This window comes from Leiobunum rupestre, chromosome 4 (assembly GCF_980474605.1).
Source record: "Leiobunum rupestre chromosome 4, qqLeiRupe1.1.hap1, whole genome shotgun sequence".
Lineage (NCBI taxonomy): Eukaryota > Metazoa > Arthropoda > Arachnida > Opiliones > Sclerosomatidae > Leiobunum > Leiobunum rupestre.
Window position 1 is genome coordinate 71345772 of NC_143387.1, and position 23042 is coordinate 71368813.

At 35.9% G+C, this 23042-nt stretch overlaps 1 protein-coding gene across 1 annotated transcript in view; it reads left to right on the top strand.

Annotated features, from left to right (window-relative positions):
* The first annotated feature begins 7903 nt into the window (after positions 1-7903).
* Positions 7904-23042, top strand: part of TrpA1 (Transient receptor potential cation channel A1) — a 66378-nt gene continuing 51239 nt past the window's right edge. Inside the window, 2 exon segments of the mRNA XM_090172824.1 lie at positions 7904-7962; positions 11071-11324. Coding sequence (XP_090028950.1) covers positions 11079-11324 — 246 coding nt within the window. The 5' untranslated portion in view covers positions 7904-7962; positions 11071-11078.

Here is a 23042-nt window from a genome sequence, read left to right on the forward strand (position 1 = left end):
TCTGCAAAAAGTTATTGTTAAAGAAAATTATTACGTTCAACACCTAATTAGACAAAGTAGACAAAGACCGCGTCTTCCATTTCGACGTGGTTACGAGTAAGATCATCAAACAAAGATTTGTAGACCAAAAATTACACTTATTTTTCTTTTGTTGGTTTTTAACGTGAAATATCAATTGTCCGAGTAGTATTTAAATCGTTTACATTTCAAAGTTAAAACATTATCTCAGTTTGGCCGATTGTTGTCCAGTATACCTTTTTTACACTCGAGATCAGCGCGCTCATATGCTAGAATTATTTTACGGAGAAGGTCGTTGTAATGCTACTCTAGTAAGTCAGTTATTTAGACGAAGATTTCCCAATTGCAGACCAAGTCATACGACGGTTCTTACAGTGGTCCGCGACTTCGACAACTGGGGTAATATCAATCCGAGGTTTCGTGGTCGTGGTCTCCAGGACATCGACATGGAAAACACCATACTTGCCTACTTCGTCGCCTATCCTCGAGCGAGCGTCAGGACTGCCAGCTTTGAATTAGGGTTGGATCGAAACTACGTTTGGAGAACACTCAAAAGACACCATTTTCATCCTTATCGAGCGACACTTCACCAAGGACTGCATGCCGGTGATAGACAGCGCCGACTCGACTTCTGCAATTGGTTTTGCCTCATGGCTGACGCACACCAGGATTTTCACGATCAACTACTGATGTCCGACGAATGTTCATTCGGAAGAGATGGGCCTTTCAACCCTCAAAATCAACATATGTGGGACTACGAGAATCCACACTGGGGATTTCCTCACCAAGTGCAGTTTCGATTAAATGTGTGGGCTGGTCTGTTAGGTGACAGAATTATTGGCCCGTTCTTCCTGCCAAATCGTCTGAACGGTCAAAACTACTTGGTGTTCCTTCAAAATTAAATATCCAACGTGTTGGACGACATTCCTCTGGCCGAGTACAGACGCATCTGGTTCCAACAAGATGGGGCGCCACCTCACCAATATCGTGACGCGGTTGCATATCTAAACGACGAGTTTCCTGGAAGATGGATCGGAAGAACTGGTCCTGTTCGTTGGCCTGCAAGATCCCCTGATCTAACACCACTCGACTTTTTTCTTTGGGGATTCGTAAAGGACTACGTATACCAAACACCTGTGACGAACGTTGAAGATTTACGACAGGGGCGTAGGAACCGGGGGGGGCAGGGGGGGCAATGCCCCTCCCTAGAATTATGCTGGGAGGGGCAACTAATGTTATTGCCCCCTCCAACTTTTTGGACTGTTTTGATCTTCAAAAGGCTCAAATGCTCATTTTAAACGCGTATAAAGCTTATAGAACCACAACTGTGTTTAATTTTCAGTCTTTTCCCACCAATTCACATAGTAGTAAAAAGTACACATGCACTCGGAGAAGCTACACACCATTAAAAATTCAAAACCATTCTTTAGACCCTTTTTCGTTTCTCTTTGCCCCCTCCAACTTCTAGAACGTTCCTACGCCCCTGATTTACGACAAAGAATCATCGAAGCATGTCGCCGGGTGACTCCAGAAATGGTTCGGGGAGCATTTCGCAATATGCAACATCGTGCAAGTATATTTAAAAGTAGTTAGTAATTGGGACAATTTGGTTTTGGTGAAAGATGCCATTAAAAATACTTTCAATTTCGCTCAATAGATGGCAATAGAGTCTTACAAAAATAAATGAAAAAAATGGATCTTTGGAAATGAATATAGGGCGGTTCCAAGTTCTACCTTAAGTAAATCGATCTTGACTGAACGGTTAAAAAATGTTTCTAAAAAAAAGTTTAGTCTTTGAAGAACCGCGCAGAAATGAGTGAAGCAATATAAAAATAATATCCGGCCGTTTACCCCGATAATCCAACTCCTTTGTGGCTCTCCTTTATGTATTAAAAAAGGAGTTTGTGTCCGCAGTATATATTTTCTACGCCTACTAATGAGTGCCGAGTATCATCTAAACAAAGGAATCAATAAGAGACCATAAAGAATGGAACAGAAAACCCTTTGTTAGAGTGTTGGGTCTAAGGGTGGGGTTTGCCTCGCCAGAACACCCTTGTGGTTACGTTGTTATATACCACGAAATAATGGACGGAAATAGTGGAAAATTTCTCTTCACCGAAAGTTATAAACGCCACAGAAATATTATTTTTTTCCCAGGGTAAGTTTGACGGGGGATTTAAAATTCAAAATAACAAGGCGCAAGAATTTCAAAGGATGGTAAAATACGCGAATAAGTAGATTAGTCCATAAAGAAAAGGGATAAAAAAGCTAAACCCTAAACAAATTTGAAGAAATTTAAAAACTTGAATAGCTCGTACCAATAGGTCTTCGAGCAAACAAAAAGACGCGAATCTCGGACCAAATAGATCTTCAAGTGAAAAACTAAATTAAATTAAATAAAATAACGAACTTCTTAACTGTGCTCCTAGCAGGAAGCAACTTTCAGCAACGCTAAATGTTTGGACTACGTTTACCATTTTACTAAAATCTAGAATGTCTAAAATAACAAATGGTTTAAAGCAAGTCGGGGGTTTTTTTTTATTCAAAGAAAATAAATAAGCGCTGGTTGGGTCTGAGAAGACCGCGAGCCCGCGCAAGTCGGGGTTGTATCAATAAATTATAAAGAAAGGAACAAAATGCTTCTGGAACGTGCCTTACAGCAAACTCTAAGCAAAAAGCGACTCTTCTGTCATCTATTGGTGGTAATTCGTACTAAAATATAGAACATCTAAAATAAGAGGTACGAATTTAAAGCTAGTCTTGGCTTTATCACCCAGCGAATAAAACAGATAAAGCCAACATCTAGAAAGTGCTTCTACGGGAAAGCACCTTCCTGTAACACTAAGCGGAAAGTGATTCGACTAAATTAACTATATTATCCAGGCTAGTTTTAGAGTGTTATAATAAGAAAAAATTAAAGTATAATAAAATATATAATATTTCCCCTATAAATAAATAAATATGAACATACAATAGTGTAATTTATGTTCACACTACATTTGAAAACAGCCAATCATATCAACAGGGACCAAAATGCGCTTCATTCTATAGAATACAATTAAGTTGGTAAAAGTATAATAGTAAAATTAGAGTTTGTATATACAACTATGGTAAAATCGTGGCTTAGAGGGACACATTTCAAACTTTGTCTTTATCATTAGACGATGGCACCTAGGAGCAACAAACACTTGGAGAACGCAGCTAACCTTTAAACACGCTAACGCAGTGTTGTGGTATGGTCTTTGTTACTAGGTACACCGGGCTATAAATTCTGACACACGGTCCGTGGTCTAATAAAATCGTTTTTTTTTTCACAAGATTCCAAAGCTAAAAACACGCGAGTAACGAACCGTGCTACAGTTGAACGATCTTTAGTTATTTCTCCCTAAATATACTGTCTGTTCTGATATTGGACGTACTACGGCTCCCGGGCATCCAAGGGTCCCCTACGACCTGATGCCACAACTGTAAAATCCCCAAAAAAGTGCTACAGTTATACTAAAAATATGTTTCCTAAGAGTAGTGATGACCTTTTGTCTGCTAATAATAATTATAAATTCAACGAATCTAGGTCGGTTGTATTGAATTTATGACTCGAATTCTTGTTTGTCCGCTTGTTGTGATTGTGTGAGTTTAAAGGTGTATGTTTAATCCGTGGAATTTGGTAATTCGATAACTATCGATAGGGTTCATTGCTTGAGCTTTTAACTACGAAACAAAACAGTGCTAATACCGAAATGTAGGTTTTTAAATACAATTGTTTCGAGGTCATGAAAGATTTATACGCGTTATCTACGAAGATTGTTTTCAAATGAAAATAAAATTTCCAAAAAAATACTTTAGCCAGTAGAAAGGCGTTTAATCTTAGACACGCAAAGAAATATATACATTTTTTTAACCATCCAAAAGCCAAAACCATAGAGTAACCGACTCGCGTAGTGTGGATGCACATTAATAATAACGGACCAGCTTGTTTTCTAGGCGTGAATAAATATAGTCCGAAGAACGATGGTGTCGTTTTTACATTTTTTAGAGCATAAACTTACTTTATTACTTTATTTCAAGTTAATAATTTTTTAGGCCAACTTGTTTATTTCACGCCTCGAAAACAAGACGTTGCGTACGAAAAGTGTTAACAAGTTTCGCTGATAACCTTCGACTCTATGTGATTGGTTTACTCTATGGCCAAAACGTTCTAAGACCGATCAAAAGTTTCCTTCAAATTACTCAATTCAAAGGTTAAAAATTGTCAAAACCTAACAAAAAGTAATACTAAAATACTGAAATAAACTAAGGCTATAACATATGAAAATGATTTAATTAGATACTGAATTAGATTTGGTATTTGCAGAACTCTATTTTCGTGAAATACAAATTTTGAAAAACAAACAATAAAACTGAAATCTACAGCGTTTTTAGCTTGTGAATAAAACATGTTTTTTCCTCGGAACGCTGGCAGTTCCTCTGGGTCTTACCTCATGCTTTCCTACTAAGTAACTGCCAAGACCAACCAAAAAGTCTAAAGAGGTATTTGCGATATCAGAGTATGTAATAGCCTATCGATTGACGTTTCTATTTCCATTTTATTCATAACGCTTGAAGAGTCTAATACGGCGGCGGGGACGGCGGCGGGGACGGCGGCTACACTGTGCTTGAAACTACTAGGTGGTTTCTTTTCGCTTGTTCCTGGATTTCGGAGTAGGGTAAGAAAAGTAAGCCTATGACGTCATTTTACTCCGATTCTGTGGTGGCGAATAGTTTGAGTCGGATTAAAAACTTTTTTCAAAATGGCTGACTCTGGCCCTTTTAGCGGATAAATTCTGGCTAGCAGACGACACAATCCGATTTACTCTCTTTACACCTCCTTTTCAGAAGGAGTAAAAAGAGTAGCCCTAATACTCCAGAAAAAGCGAATAGTTTATGGGCCGGAGTAATTCTCATCCCCGGAACAGACGTATAAAACGTTTTAAGGTAAAAAGAGTACACTTTTAGTCCGAGAACAGGCGAAAAAAACCACCTAATACACAGAAATCCCTAGGGAATAGGATTAAGGTAACCAATTTAATACAATGTGCAAAGTTTTACAAAGTTTTTTTCAATCATTATATATAACTGGCACATTGTATCATGAATAACTCGCCTTAAATGAAGCAGGGAAGGTCAAGCTTCCTCCAATACAAACGATCATGAGTTAGTATTGTTGGAACTTTCCCTGCTGGGGTTATACTTCCTTTAAGCCTTATGATCAAAATAGTCAAATCGAGTGAGTGCAACATAGTTAACGTAAGGTCTGAATGGAAATTGGAGGAGATTTTTGAAGATCTATAGACCCAGCCGCGAGCCCACTCAGGTCCGGATTAACACTATTAGGAACCCTGTACAAACAAGGATTTCGGGCCCCTGAAAAAATTCAGCCCTTACTTTTTGACTTAAAAAAATATTGCAATAGTATAAAAATAATCCTCAAGTCTCCACTAGAAGGTTGGGTCTCAAGTCTCCAATGGAAGGTTAGGCCTCCGGTTTCCGATCCTCCAGTCTCTACTGGAAGATTTGGCCTACAGTCTCCGATCCTCCAGTATCTACTGGAAGGTTTGGCCTCCAGTCTCCGATCCTCAAGTCTCCACTGGAAGGTTGGGCCTCCAGTCTCCGGTCCTCAAGTCTCCACTGGATGGTTGGGCCTCCAGTTTCCAGTCCTCAAGCCTCCACTAGAAGGTTGGACCTCCAGTCTCCAGTCCTCCAGTCTCCACTGGAAGGAGATATTATAATCTTCTGCAGTGGTGTAGTCCTAAAAAACGAAGAACCGGGGCGCTACCGCGGTACGGCCAACTTCGATTACACACGTAATCGAAGTTGACTGTACCAGTCGCTATAAATGTAGGTCCAACTTCGATTATTAGTGTGATCGAAGCTGGCCGTGACTAGCTGACTATTTGAAATTTTATGGTATTTTCCTGCGGGCAATATTTATAACAAATTAACATACCCTTTATTCGAGAAAAATGATTTACAAAATAGAAGCAAGGCGCGCCTTGGCAAGTTGGTAAAAAAAAGCAGGGCGCGCCCTGGCAAAAATGAAAAACCAAGGCGGGGCGGCGCCCCGCCTTTGAAAAAAGCACCGGGGCGATGCCCTGGCCCGCCCTGGCCCGACTACACCACTGATCTTCTGGTTATATTAAATCCCACTGTTTTGTCGAAATTGGTATAGCCATGGCTTCATATTTCTTGTTGTTTAACATATCACGTAACCTTATTACCAAAGCGACATAAGACTCAAAAGTGTGTAATATTTAATTAGAGTGGGAGAAAGGTTTGAAAATGCGTCATAAAAATTGGAAATTTTATCCACCCTAGCGTTTTAGAAAGTATGTCTTCGGGCGAGTAAATCAAGAGAGAAAATGGTGCCAGACCACAGACTAAATATAACTTTGTTAGTACTTTTCCAAATAGTAGGGTATGTAGTCTATTGTGAGACTAGCTCTCAGTAAATATTTTACCGGGCGCAAAAGTAGAGTTGACACACTTTTGGGTCTTATGTCGCTTTTGTTATAACCCTAACTATCTTGGGCACATCAAATGCCCAATTCTTCGCCACTGTTGGTTCAATCGATATTGTGTCTGTGTTAACGTATAAAAATTATATTTAGCTTACTTTTACTTATATTTAATTTAATTTGATATTTAGCTTCCTTTTACTTTAATTTAATTTAATTTGATATTTAGCTTCCTTTTACTTTAATTTAATTTAATTTGATATTTAGATTACTTTTACTTATATTTAATTTAATTTGATATTTAGATTACTTTTACATATATTTAATTTAATTTGATATTTAGATTACTTTTACTTATATTTAATTTAATTTAACATTTAATTATTAATTTAAAATGATTTGATACCTCCAATTTGTCCATGACCTTACCCCTGGAAGAGGGGCGCCCATCACCACCTCAAACGCCAAAATCAAAAGAGAAAACCCTTTAAAATCGGCACATCGTCAAATATTTACGTTCCATTACACCCAACAAGGCGCGAAGATAACACTCCTTTCGGTCTCTAAAAGGGATTCCCACTACACGGAAAATATTAACCGTCGAACGAGAAATGCAGACGTCCGTAATTTGGCGTCCAGTGCGAAACCGACCTAATCACCATTCTGACCGGCGTCGAAAGATCAACAGGCGAAATACGAGATCCAATTACACTAATTACATCGGGATCCGACCAGCCAGTCAGCCAGTCGAGGGACCCAACGCGTCCTTTCCCTGACGTCACACCAGCGCATCACCCGGCAACCACCCATCTCAAGACCTCGTAAGACTGTTTATTCTGGATCAAACGCGTTTCACTCCCATCGGCATCCGACGCCGGGATAGTTAAAAAAACTCGGCCGACGGGGAAACCTTGTAAAAACAAACAGTTAAAAGAATTGCTATAAACGCGAATTAAAGTATAGTGCCTTTCCCAACAGCTGGTTGTACACCGTCGAATTCCGCTAATTCGCGAAGCAACCTTCGTCGGTGTCTCTTCGTTAATGAAAACGGAAGCTGAGTATAGGCGTGGTGTTGCCTGGCCTGACTAATAGCTAGATGATATTGCCAGATACAATCCCGTCGGGTATTGATGGAAACAGCCCGTGTGGTCCGAGTACTTAGTTATTACGCAGTTGACATTCATCCATTCCTCGCGTAAGGTGTCGCGTATCAAGGATTAAAGGTTAAGTGATAAGAAGGAGCCGCAGTCGCTTGAGTGGCGTCGAGGTGGAAACCGGTTCGGGGAGAGTAATTGGTTGATTATTAGTTATTATTATCGTAGCCCGGATTGATTGTACCAAGAAGAAAAAGAGCCCAGATTGCGATAATACGCGAGCCACTCTACACGGGTAATTATGCTTCTTCCGGACCCCGTTCGTGCCTTCAATTCTGAAGATTTTGACATCTAATAGCGTAAGTTGCATTTTTAAATACGTAGTTCAAATTGCGAATAAATTAATTCTACGAATGCATTCGTAATATCAGAAGTATATATTATATCTTTTACGACGGTAACAGAGCCGCGTGTCCTAGGCCAAACGCTACAAATGGACTTTAATAAAAACATTTTCGATATTTTTATCACCTTGCGTTTTAAGCGGTATCTTTCTACAAAAGTTTTTTATAGAACGAAGGCTAAAAATTACCATATACATTTTTTTATGCACACGCAAAAGCAGGTAACTCCATCGCTTATTAGGACAACCTCGTTAGACTAATTAAGCATTGCGTGTGATTAAAACTAGAGGTCGGGGATGGTTAACTTTTATTCAATAGGTAAAGCTCTCAAAATTATTCGTAAAACGTTTTGATCAAGTAATTTATATTTCTGTATTATCCGATTAATTTTTTGATAAATTTGTAAAATTAATCGGAAAAACGACGTTTTTTTCGAAAAAAAGCTCAAATTTTACGAATAATACATATTTTTTAATCATTTTCCGAAATATTAACCAGTAAATTTCTTTGTTTAAATCTTTTTAAAAAAAATCAATTTAATCATGGATAATGATTAACCGTTACCGACCTCTAATTAAAACAAATCCGTAACTTTTGTTGTATGAAGATGAAAAATGATAAAATTATTATTAAATTGATAATTTACTACGACACCCTGAGTGACCCTAAGCCGAAGCGATTTTTTGGTATAGCTGAGAGAGTGAATTGAGAAATATATATTTATAAATCATTAAAGAAATTTTCATGAAAATAGGGGTTTATAAATAAATAAATAAATATATTTTTGTGGTGTAATTTTTATACATAAAATCGTCAAGTGAAGTAATATTCCGATAAAATTTCTGCTTGATGCTCTGTAGGCTTCCACAGTTTGCTTGGAAATTCGCCCCCATTGGAATATGCGTCATTATTAATTTTACATCTTTGACTAATACAGAACCCGTACAACCAAAGTTAGTAAACGCAATTTTTGAAAATAATGAGTTGGTAGTTAATTTAATAAATATTCAGATGTTTTAAACCTAGAAGCAACAAACACAGCACCCCACATAATGAGAACGCAACCCGTCAAACGTCGTGCATTTTCTCGCGTACGTTTTTCATTGGCTAGACGCTTTAGCGCCTGCTGCCGTCGGAAGGGGAAAATTCGGAAATTGTCTTCCCCCGCCCGTAAAACGTTCAGCGTAAAGGTTCGTTCAATGAAATTTGTACACAACACTGCGTTAGCGTGTTTAAAGGCTAGCTGCGTTCTCCTTGCGTTTGTTGCTCCTAGTTTAAACTATCCCTGGTAAATAATCAGAGATACCTGCATGGATGTAGAAAACCTATTTTACTACGTGATTAATTTATTTATAAACGCAATAAAACGTATTTCGTACTCCTTTCCATAATTGGGTCACTCAATGATAGTTACGTAATGTTAATTAATATCGTTAGGAAGTAGCGTGGCATCTGATTACCATACATCAGGTGAAAACACCACGAAGAATGGAAATGTGAAAAATCGATGACAAACGGTGACACGTTTTAAAGGCGGTTAACGTTGAAAAATAAGCGTTTTAAGATCAAACACGCGAGTGTCTTAAAAGCCACCAGGACCTTGAGTTTGAGCAATTCTACGATATGCTCCGATATATTCATCCATAAACCATAAGTTAGCTATAAGGGAAATTATCACTGCCAAGCTTGAAGGTAGCTCGAACATGTCGGACGCGGACGCCAGGAAAAACTCGATTCCAGGTCGGTTTCACACGGAATTGTAATTTACATAATTACCACCGACAGAAATTCCCAAGTTTTATCGTTGGTTATTTCGATTTTATTTTCAAAGACATATTTATAAAGTTTAAATAATCATTCCGAAGTTGACTGTAAGTTAATGAATTTATAAATGTAGCTATAATCATTAGATAGTTGGAAAGGTTTTGAGGAGCTCCAAACATGACCTGATCAAATATAAGTTAGAAACACTGCAATATTTAACATTTAAACCTTAATTTAAAATTGGTTAATATGGAAACCAATTCTTCTTCACCTTATTAAATCTTTGGTCCTGGTGACAACTTTTCTTGGCGTTGTTTTTCGCGGACGAAGAAATCTGTTTTGGGACTCACATCGAGCACGAGCAAAATTATCGTTCATTTTCGAACCCAGCTAACTTTCGGCAGCTACTCCGTGTGGATAAAATTATCACGAACGTCCCTCTCTAGATGTCGTGGCTCATGGCTGTTAGAACAAAATCCTATTTTTATTAATTCTTTGAAAAACAGTTTTCTTTTAAGAGGGTATATATAAGAGTGGCGGGGCTTTGTTATACCCCATACTTTAAGGCATTCTTCTATGCGCCAAAAACCACGAACGGTTACCTGGTGGTATTGACTACTAAACTCCTCCATTCGTCTTTAAGCCTTTTTGATTCCCACGCTTTAAAGTACCTATGGGCATTTTGGTCGGAGAAATGTTTAGCTCACACTCCACTTAATTCACAAAAACGGCTCCTCTCTTTTTGGGCTCATTTAAACTTTTTGGTGCTTAATTGAGAGACGAAATCAGCGCTCCTCTATTTTCACGCTCATTTCATCAACGAAATCAGCGCTCTTCTCTTTTTAGCGCTTAATTGAGAAACGAAATCGGCGCTTTTCACTTTTTGGCGCTTAATTGAGAGACGAAATCAGCGCTCCTCTATTTTCACGCTCATTTCATCAACGAAATCAGCGCTCTTATCTTTTTAGCGCTTAATTGAGAGACTAAATCGGCGCTCCTCTCTTATCGCGCTCAATTGAGAGAAGAAATCCGTCCTCTTAATTTATTGGTCATTTACGCTCAATATTTTGAAATCTGCTCGAAATGAGCCGAGTGCGCCCATCGCGGTTTCGAAAAGTTTCGAAAGTATCTGTAACATCTGTCGCGACTCACAAGACGTTTGTAACGAGGTGTGAGACTCGTCTCGTAAATTTTACGACCAGGACTAAAATAAATACAGGAAATGCCTACTTCCCAGTGAACATATTGTACGAATAATTCTAACCCCGTTTTAAAGGTTTGGTCGTGTTTTTGTTGCAGGTCCCGAAATGCGTCGAGTGTCCAATTTCGTGCGGGTAGTGGAGGTCTGGCGGGCCACGACTGGAATGAAGTCCTTCGACGAAGACAGCGACTCCGAATTGCGCGATGTGGTCGGCGGCAAACAACTGACCGTGCCCATGTTGACCGTCACCGAGGCCTCGACGGGCGAAGAGACTGTCTTGCTCAACGGGACCATCGCGAGCACATTCGGAGAAGTGTGCAGTATCATAGACAGCCCCTCGAGGATTCTCAAGGTAGAAATCGTGTCATGTCCGCTTTGTTTATATTTGGGACGATAAGAATCTTGTACTTCAGCGATACAGTTTTACCAAGAAGGTATTTATTTATACTTACGGAAGAATGGCAATGCTGAGACCATTTTTTCCCAACTCGCCTCACAGCTCTAACAACGAGCTTCTTTCCCCAAAATCCACCCGTTTACTTACATTGTTAGTCTTTCGACGCGATTGAAGCACGCGCCTGTGACGTTTTTCTTTCCCCCTTCTCTTGTCGGGGGAAAAATAGACCATGGTGCTCGTGGATCGTCTACACTTACAAAGGAGACTACCCTAGGTTTTCACACCGATTTTGTTCAAACTCGGGGGATTGTTAGACCTTCATGTAACTTGAAAAATCCTACAGGGATTTTATTCAATGGGCAACTCGTTTGCCATGGCAACGAAAAAGGTTTTTGTCAACATAAAATTTAAATTTCCCCATTGAAAGAACATGGGATTTTGACCGATTTCCCTGTGATTTTTTTTTAAATCGATCAAAATGTGATCAATTTTGATTTTTTCGTCAATTTTTATAAAAAAAAATTATAATTTTGGTATTTTTTTTTTTAATATTGTAAAATGTTTCACAGGGAATCGGTCAAAATCCCATGTTATTTTCAATGGTAAAATTTCCATTTAATGTTGTAAAAAACATTTTTCGTTGCCATGGCAAAACCGTTGCCCATTGAATAAAATCCCTTTAGGATTTTTCAAGTTACATGAAGGTCTACCAATCCCCCGAGTTTGAACAAAATCGATGTGTAACACCTCGGGTAGTCTCCTTGTTAGTCATTAACCCTAAGTAGACATAAATCCATTCTGAGACTAGTTGGGATAAGAAACAAGATGTCACGGACATTTTAGCACACACAATCCCCCCGATGTATTCACTATATTTTAAATATTTAATTTAAATTTGAACAAATTTACAATCATCTTGTACATTAACTTGTAATAAACCCAAGGCCCGTATATGGGGGGCGCCAGGGGTCGCTCAGCGCCCCCCAAATGAATACTTAAGCATCCCCGACCCAACATTAATAAAATATTCTGTTTTCTACGAAGCTGAAATTCATAATTTAAAAAGTAACAAAATAAAGCCAAACTAATTGTCGAAGGACCATCCTGTACATAAACTTTGTAAGCTAAATTAGAAAACCTCTATTGTACAGTTAAAAAAACGAGTTACCTGGTTTTGGAAATAAAGTAGCGAAATTTAAATTAATTTTTAGACAAACTGAATTTTTCGAGTTACTTGGTTTAGGAAATTAGGTAGCGAAACGCTAACGAGTTAGATGGCGCCGGTTTCAATTGGTACGAAATTCAAATATCACAATAGTGCGTACGCGGGCTATGTGGTACCACGAATTGGCCAGAAACCTTACTTAAAGTCAAAATTTCTAATGCAACCGAAAATGTAGCTCAAAAATGATCAGTACTAACAAAAGTCTGTAATATTGTTCCATCAGATATCCCTGGCTCTTCTAAAGAATTACTTGGAGAATACGGTGTCATCGGCATCGATTACACTTAGGAATTATGTGTAAAAATGTCATAGGCGCGTCGGACGACGTCAGATTTAGTCCACCAATAAGATATCATGGGGATTTGATTGAGAGTTAAGGGGAGGAGCGTCTTGACATACCGCGAGGTGAATTGAGAGAAACGCTAAAAATTGTTTCAGCATAATCATTCTTTCTAGGTATAAATACATTCTTGATTTTTATGATTTATAAAACCAATAAATCCTAAAATATATGTGAATTAGAAGAGCCGCTTATTTTGTTGATAAACGCAATCGTGACGTCATAGCACGCGGGAAGACTAGTTGCGGACGACACGACAGACGATATTTTATAAAATTTACAACAATCGTAAAAAGCGTTCAACAGACGTGGCGTCACGATTGCAAACGGAGATCATCAGTTAATTAACAATTTCCCCTCCGTTGAGCGTCACTGAACGCGGCCCTTTTAAATTTGGATTTCCGTCAGCTCGGTTTTATACAATTAAAATATTGAATTATAGAGCTTTCTGGGATATATTTGCAAAAGGTACATCATACCCTGCACCCGTAAATTTTAAGTGTTTGTGCTCTAGCAGAGACAAGCACTCAGGTCAGGATTCTTTAGAAGGTCATGCTTATTAAAAAAAATTGAATAAAATTTACTGTTGTTTAATTTATCAGTTGAACTTAAATGAATATCGTAAAAAAATAAAAAATGGGATATAAAATATTTTTATATATTGTGATTTATAATTGTAGGATTTTTATAGGACCATTTAGGAATTTAAGAAATTTATAGGATCCTTCGTGAATTATAAATTTTAGGAATTATCGGATTTTATAGGATCCTTCGTGAATTATAAATTATACTAATTATAGGGTTTTATAGGATACTTCTGAACTATAGTAATTATAGGATACTTCTGAATTATAGGATCTTATAGGATCCTTTGGATACTTTTTTAATTATAGGATTTATGAGATTTTATATTATCATTTCCGAATTATGGGAATTATACGATTTTATATGATCATTTCCGAATTATAGAAATTATATAATTTTATATTCTCATTTTTTAAATATAGGAATTATATAATTTTATATTCACATTTTGTAATTATAAGAATTATTTGACCTTATAGTCTCATTTATGAATTATAGGAATTATATAATTTTATGTTACAATTTCTGAATTATAAAGATTTTTCAGGAAAATCCCAAAATTATAGGATTTTTCAAGAAAATCTAAGAATAACAGATATTTTAGCAATAATAGGATTGTATAGGACCATCTCAGAATGACAGGAATTATGGGTTAGCTGGGAGCCTCTTTGAAGTATACCGAAACGTGGCGTCTATAGTACACTACAGCCACTCAACGTAAGAACGACTTCGAAGCCTCTTAAATCTCAAAATCGATGGTTTCCGTATATCCTCGAGATGTGTCTATTTTATCCTAAGAAAGGGGACACGGAAGGAAAAAATATCTTTTTAAAGTTCACAGTGATGAATAAAATTCTTCAAAGATAAAACGCTAAGGTTTTTCCGATGCCATAAGCGTATCAACGATGGGAAATCTTTATTTTAGGCGAAAACCACCTTAAAAATTATTAAAAGCGTGTTTTGTAATTAATTTAAAAATCTGGGTTTCCAAATTTCTACGGCTATACGAGTACTCGATCAGCATCGAGTACCCGAAGATTTTTGAGGTGAGATACTCGAACTCGAACTCGAATAAGAAAATTTACGAGTATCAGAAATTATATAAGAGGGTTAATTAAACTAAAAAAAGTTTAATTAACAAACGACACCTGTGTATGATGTAAGATAAAAAAGAGTAAATCTACTTTAGTTACACAGTAAAAACTTTTAATAAATTTTTTAAAATTTTATTAAAAGTTTTTACTGTGTAACTAAAGTAGTTTTACTCTTTGTTATCTTATCAGAAATTAGTCTTAATCGGGTACTCGAATACATCCCTTTCAGTGATTGGCTGGCTGAATTCGTATTGTTTAGTTTTGGTTTTGAGAGAGCTTGGAATTATCTCTGCCGTGAGTGCCCGAGTAATGTTCTTTAGTTTAGCGTTTTGTTAATTATTTTTTCTTTTTTAACTTAAATTTTTCGTAATTACGTGACTACCCGAAAAGAACTCGTCGATTAATCAAGTACCTGAACGATTACTCGAGTACCCAAACGTGTTTTCTGACTCGAACATGGAAAATTTGGAAATAATAGAATACTCGACAACCCGACTCGACTACCCGATGAAGTATTTATTAATACTCGAAACCCGACTCGATTGCATAAAACCACTATACTCGCACCGCCCTACAAATTTCTGAACGACCAAAGCGCTCTCTTCAGAAACTTCTAGAATCATCCTATTCTCATCCGTAACCAAAGCTCTTCGGCGTGAGACTGCTCTTGCCCGGAGTATTTACCTGTATAAGTTATTTGTTGGGTGTTTCCACCGAATGGCTCTGTGGGTAAGGTATTCATAAATTTGCAATAAAATGACACTTATTTTATGGTGATTCATATTGAAACGGAAACCGAAATAACAGTGGCGTAAATAGCGCCCCCGCAGACCCCGCGGCGCGGGGGGGGGCGAGAACTAGGGGCCCCCAAACGTTTATGATTAAAATCGGTGCTATTTAAAAGCGTTTATTCCCATTCGACCGAAAGAATTTTAAAATGTAGCCCAATTGGCGGGGTGATTTGGTATTTTATTTATAAGGTATGTACTATCGAAGATCCATGTTTAGGTTAGGTTAGGTTAGGTTAGGTTAGAGTTGGTTAAGTTTACTATTTCAGTTTTGGATCAGTTACTTTTCTTGACTAGGTGAAGATAAAAATAGAATTCATGCTCATTCCATTTTATTTTCCGCTCCATTGCAAATGACTTCAGTAACTAAATTGAAAACATATCAAAAGCCAATTTATATAGCAGCGTTCGGTCGAATGGGACACATAAAAGCGTTCGGTCGAATGGGACACATAAAAGCGTTCGGTCGAATGGGACACATAAAAACCGCTCGTTTTGGCGGAATCGGTCGAATGGGACACCTCAAAAACCGCCTTCGGTCGAATGGGATTTCGGTCGAATGGGACTAAAGCATTTAAAAGGGCCCCGAGTTGTTTTTCGCGGGCGGGCCCCGGAGTTCCTATTACGCCACTGCGAAATAACTATATTTTGGAGGATTTTAGGTACTAAACATGTCGAAGGACAACCTTGAACATAATAAAATCCATTAAAATAGTAAAAGACCACTATTGTACAATAAAAGTTTATTAAAACTGCTACGTCCGTTTCGACGCCAAATTTTATTGTAAATTTGCCTGACGACGACGCTAGTATTGGCGTCGAAACGGCCGTAGCAGTTTTAATAAACTTTTATTGTGGTCTTTTACTATTTTAATGGATTTTAGGTAGTTAAAGTTATGTATTTTATATTACTTAAGGTCTTGTTCAACTTTTAACTTTACATTAAAACTGGTGTAAGCATACAGTAGTGCCATCTTCAGTTGGGTGGGTGAAAAACAGACTACATGACAACCATCGTTTATTCGGTCGCTACATAATCTACTTACAATTGTTTCAGTGATTTTAGCGTTGTAAATTGTCCGGAAAAATGAAATGCTGGAAAATTTTCCAAATCATTTTTCGTAAATCAGAAAAATAAACAAGTTGGCAAGCCAAAATAACCTATCCTCGGAAGAATTTGCCGTTGGGAGTAATAACTACTGGACACGGTACTCAATGATATTTCGCCATCAAATGCGTCCTCCAAAAAAATATTATCCCGGTGCTATCCCAACCAGTAGATTATTTTTTATTTTAATAATAAATATTTCAATTGTTATTGCATTAAACAAATTTCCAATATCAATAAAACAAAAAACCAACTTTAGACCCAAAACGTTATTAAATTACCAAAGCAACAAAATGAGAAATAGAAAATACAAAATTTAAAATTATTAGAACGCTCACGAAACGTAAAATATACGTGCAAGAAACTATTTTATAGAGAAACACCAACCCATTGTATTATAGGAACAAAAGTTAAAGTGAAAACCAAAACTATAAGTGAAAGCACTAATAAAAACTGCGTGGGCTCATGACGACAACCCAACGAAAATCGTAGACATGAATTATCCCCCACATTATCAACAAACAAGAAAAATAACCAATAGAAAAATAAATAATAATAACCCAACTAAGTATCAAGTTAAATAAAATACTTAGGAATCAAGGAAAAGTCAATCAAAATTTCCACAGTAATAAACATTGTATTAACAGAAATATGCAATAAAAATATATAATAATAACCCAATCAAACAACAAGGTAATTAAAATAATTAGAAATCCCGAAAATGTCAATCCATATACCCACGGTAATGAAAATTGTAATAGAAAAAACCAAAAACACCTTACCGTTAACAATTCCCGGCTTATAACGCACACAAAAACCTTAACTGAATAGTGAAGGCTAAACAACAGCGCATATCTCAAAATATAAAACCAACGTAACCACATTATTGAAAATGTATCACAAATTTAAAGCCGATAAGAAAACACGTAAAATAAATGTATACCACTTGAAATTGTATTAATAAAGGACCCTTAACGGTTCAAAAGTACCGATAGACAAAAAACTAACTAAGTGGACCACCCATGGGTTCTACCCTTTAACCGTCTTATATCTGTTGACTGCGCTAAAACAAGATTTGACTTTTAAAATTTCATACGTAAAAAAAATTAGACTTTAAAAACTATTAATATACTCTTCCGCTTAAGCTGATCTTATAATTTTAAATGAACCGTAACCTGTATCGGTGGTTCTGTGGTAGAACACTTGCCTGCCATGCAGGAGGGCTCGGGTTCGAAACCTGCCCGATGCGATCTCAAAATGATACTATGACGTGTACTGTGAACATTTGGTGGAAACCCGGCCATTTGGACGTTGAGACACTTACCCTCAGCAAACGTCTAAGATTCTTCACGTACAATCACAATTCGCAAAAGAAAATTATAGTACACCAAATGACAAAAAGAGGGTGGTTTTGGAAACACCTTTTCCCAAATTCTAAGAAACACTTTTCTCCGACAGACCCACAGACCTACAGACACGGCGATTGTAAAACCCCTCCTAAGGGACAGTGTCCCCTCTGACAGGTAAAATTTTAAATATTACTTTTTGATGGGTTTACATTTTTAAAATTAGGTGAAAATGCCACAAAATTTAAATTTGCGAACAATATTATTCTAAAATGGAAAAATTTTTTAAGCGGGAAATTTTCCGACTTACAACTTAAGTGATTTATAAAGGGCCTTTTAGTCTAGAACGTAGAAGGAAATCCTGTTTGAAACCAAATTTTCTACTACATTTTATACAGTCGCGCCACGAGTGACTATAGATCGAAGCTTGACCTTCCCTGCTTGGTTAATATTCCCTTTAAGTAGTCTCCCTTTAAATACTGTATTATACTGTCAGTTTTTATGGTAATCGAGACAATCATGTTATACTGTCACACATGTTAATTAATTTTTCATCCTTCCTGAAATTTGCATATCAATTCCTTCAAAAGGAAAATAATCTATCATAACATCGTTTTAATATTCCTCCGTCCACATATAACGATTCCCCGTTCAATAGCGTCGTCGGAAACCAAAATATACAAAGTCGTATTTGCTTCGCCAAAAGGAGACAAAAGTCGATACCAAGAATGGATTTATTTCGACTTGGAGAGAATGATTATTTTGAGACGACCCGCCGGTACCGTGGTCTAATTCTCTTCAGCCACGTATGGGGGGAACGTCACCGGAGTGTCCTTCAATCGCGTCGGAAAACGTCATTTTTAGGGAACCAATGAGATACCCGGCTGATTTGTTTTGTTTCATTTGGAAGGATCTCACTGTTGGAGCCATTCTCCCGAAGTAAAAATAAATCCATTCTTGTCGATACCTTCTCAACAAAGAATGAGCCTTGTTTTTCGATCGTGTCGTGACAAGATAGTTAAACAATGATAAGCCACATAAAGCGAATGGAGGGATGACGTGTGACCTCTCTTCACGGACAGCCCGCCTCCAACAAATCAAATACCATTCCAAGAACGCTCTATTCCGTTTTTCTTTCACCTTGATAAAACATCCAGCGAGTTAGGATGCCAGATGGGAAAAATTTCGTCCAATTTGGCGGTTTTCTTTCAAAAGGTGGACGATAAGGAAAACTATAAAAATTATAGGAAAAATTAAAATATTTTAAACCAATAAAATTAACTAAAAGCCAATTTAAATTATTCCAAAATATAAATTTATTGTAAGAAAATTAAAAAAATTTCGAGATAATTTTATTTTTATTTGAATTACCTTAAATATATAAAATATTTACCGTAAGTATGACACATATTTATTGCTAGCTATATACTTTAAATTTATAATTATTTATAATTTCATCATTAAATTAACGTCAAATCTCATCTGTACCAAATTTTTCTATATACATTCTAATACATATAAGTTCAAAGATACTTTTTGAGGCTCTCTAGCCTTTAGAGTACTCAAAGATATTTCTAAAGGACTCTTAAAGATATTTCCCAGAGTTTTATTTATTGTGATGACTTAGGTATCAGCTTATGTCTTTATAATAATAACAATTACTTTTCTCTCCGTGTTATATTTGTAATATAGTTTTTGTCTTAGAAAAGGTTTGTAGGGGTGGGCGGTTTTCGGCAACGCGTTTGACTGGGAAAATTGTCATATCTGGCAACCATGTCACCAACCAGGCATTTTTCGTCGTAACTAAATACATATTGACATTTTATGGCAATGAACCCCGCAGTTTTGGGGAGTTATACGGTTTTGAATATCTGTTTGGCGGGAAAAACTGGCAAAGTTTATATCTGGCAACATTGTCTGCGGTCACCAGCCTTATAAACTGGGCACTTTCGAGTCTTAACTAAATAAAGATTGACATTTTGTGGAAATAAACCTTCGCTGACGTCATCGATGTCGTACCTCAGGGGAGGCAGAACAGAGACTTCTTTTTAGTTTTGTAGGGTGGGAAATCTTTGAATACACGTTTGGCGGGAAACACTGACACATATGGCAACCCTGTCAGTCAACAACAATCTCACAAAGCGGCTACTTTGTGTTTTATATAATAGAGATTGACATTTATTAAAGGTGTGCGGGTTTTGAAAACCTTTTTGGCGAGAAAAACTGTCATAAACCCTATATGACAACCCGGTCTGCTTACACTTTGCTTTTAAAGTAAATATATATTGATATTTTATGGCCATAGACCCGCGCGGTTTTCTTAAGGATGGGTGGTTTAGAAAACGTATTTGGCTTGAGAAACGGACACATCTGGCCGGCCTGTCACCAATCTCATAAAGCGGTCATTTTGCGTCTTAACTAAATACAGTTTGACATTTTGAGACGACGGACCTTCGCTGACGTCATCGATGACGTCTCTCGGGGGCGAATCGGAGCTAGAAAAGAGAGGAGGGAGAGTTGAGAATTCTTCTTAGTTGACGAAGCGAGATGGAACTGCGAAGTCTCGGGGAGGTCGACATTATTCGCAGTTTGGAAGGCTACGAGGAGGGACAGGTCATGGAGAGCGACTCTCCTTCTCCGGCCTTCGTGTCCCGCAGTAAGAGGTTCTACAATTACGCCCTGAGGCGAGGGCGGTCGGCCTCCGCCAAAGAGCAATCGTGCGAGAACGGAATTAAGCGGATCAAGAGCATCTCGTCCCGGATCACCCCGGCTCTGGTAGAACCTCAGTTGAAAGTGATGCGCTTTTTCGAGAAAATCGAATCCAAGTTTTTCCTGGGATCCAACGAAGAGGCCAAAGAACGCTGGTTTGAAGTAAAGAAACCTTGCTTTTGCACTGTCTAATAACAAACCTTGCTTTTGCACTGTCTAATAACAAACCTTGCTTTTGCACTGTTTAATAACAAACCTTGTTTTTGCACTGTCTAATAACAAACCTTGCTTTTGAACTGTCTAATAACAAACCTTGCTTTTGCACTGTTTAATATCAAACCTTGCTTTTGCACTGTTTAATAACAAACCTTGTTTTTGCACTGTCTAATAACAAACCTTGCTTTTGAACTGTCTAATAACAAACCTTGCTTTTGCACTGTCTAATAACAAACCTTGTTTTTGCACTGTCTAATAACAAACCTTGTTTTTGAACTGTCTAATAACAAACCTTGCTTTTGCACTGTCTAATAACAAACCTTACTTTTGCACTGTCTAATAAGAAACCTTGCTTTTGCACTGTCTAATAACAAACCTTGCTTTTGCACTGTCTAATTCTTATTTCATATAAATTAATATACAATACGCTAAATTTATTAAAATACATTTCATTATATTTAATTTCATTGAATGTATAAGTGAATCATATATTTAATTCAATATTTAATAGTATTGAATTTCATTGTATGTTTAATTGAATCATATATTTAATTTAATATTTAATAATATTAAATTTAATTGTATGTTTAATTGAATCACATATTTAATTCAATATTTAATAATATTGAATTTAATTGTCTGTTTAATTGAATCACATATTTAATTTAATATTTAATTTAATAATATTGAATTTCATTGTATGTTTAATTGAATCATATATTTAATTATTTAATTAAATCATATATTTAATTAAATCATATATTTAATTGAATCATATATTTAATTAAATCATATATTTAATTAAATCATATATTTAATTGAATCATATATTTAATTAAATCATATTTAATTAAATCATATATTTAATTGAATCATATTTTTAACCTAATATTAAATAATATTGAATTTCATTGTATGTTTAATTGAATATTTTATTTAATATTTTATTTAATATTTTATTTAATATTTTGTTTAATATTTTATTTAATATTTTATTTTATTTAATATTTTGTTTAATATTTTATTTAATATTTTGTTTAATATTTTATTTAATATTTTATTTTATTTAATATTTTATTTAATATTTTATTTTATTTAATATTTTATTTTATTTAATATTTTATTTTATATTTTATTTTATATTTTATTTTATATTTTATTTTATTTAATATTTTATTTTATTTAATATTTTATTTTATTTAATATTTTATTTTATTAATATATTTAATTTAATATATAATATAATATTGAACTAAATATCTAGAAAGTAAAAATCTAACATGTGCCTTCGCAAACTTGAATCAGTTTTCAATGCGAACTTTCCCGCCAAATCGCGGATGCGAACAACGCATCACGGCTTAAAATGTCACCATTTCTATTACTTATCTCTAAGAAATATTATTTACTTCTGTTAATATGCTCCAAAGACCAAAGTTGAAGAACATTTTCTTGAAATTTGTTTTTTAATTTAGGTCAAAATTAGATATTTGGAATAATATAAATAGATTCAGTTTTTCGGAGAAGTTTGTTTACTTTGAAGAATATTTTCTCGGTTGATTGAAAACAGAGATCGTCCTAATAGGTTATAAATCAACGCATTATACGTGGATGTTGATTATTTAATATACCACTTTTTCAAAATCCAATTCTACAAAAAAACTAATACCAGAGGTAAATAACATATTTAGTTGGTCATAAAAATGAAACTCATATATCTTCTCAGGCTTTAGGCAGTTTTCAATGAGATATTTTCCTTCGACTCGCGGAAGCATCCACCGATTCACGGATGAGAATGTGCCTCTTGTATTACTCCGCTGAGAGCATGTGAAATATTTACAGCCCAAATTTTCCCGTAGTAATATTTTTATACTGTTACTACTTATCCTCAGTTGAAAATGCTTTAATTATTTGCATCATAAGTAACATAGTAACAATAACAATAATAATAATGACACTTCCTAAGGTTTTAATGCTAACGTTCCTAGCGAACCTTTTTTCCACTAGAGGTCGGTAACGGTTAATCATTATCCATGTTTAAATTGATTTTTTTCGGGGAAAAAATGTAAACAAAGAAATTTACCGGTTAATATTTCGGAAAATGATTAAAAAACATGTATTATTCGTAAAATTTGAGCTTTTTATCGAAAAAAACGTCGTTTTTCCGATTAATTTTACAAATTTATCAAAAAATTAATCGGATAATTCATAAAATATAAATTACTTAATCAAAACGTTTTACGAATAATTTTGAGAGCTTTATCT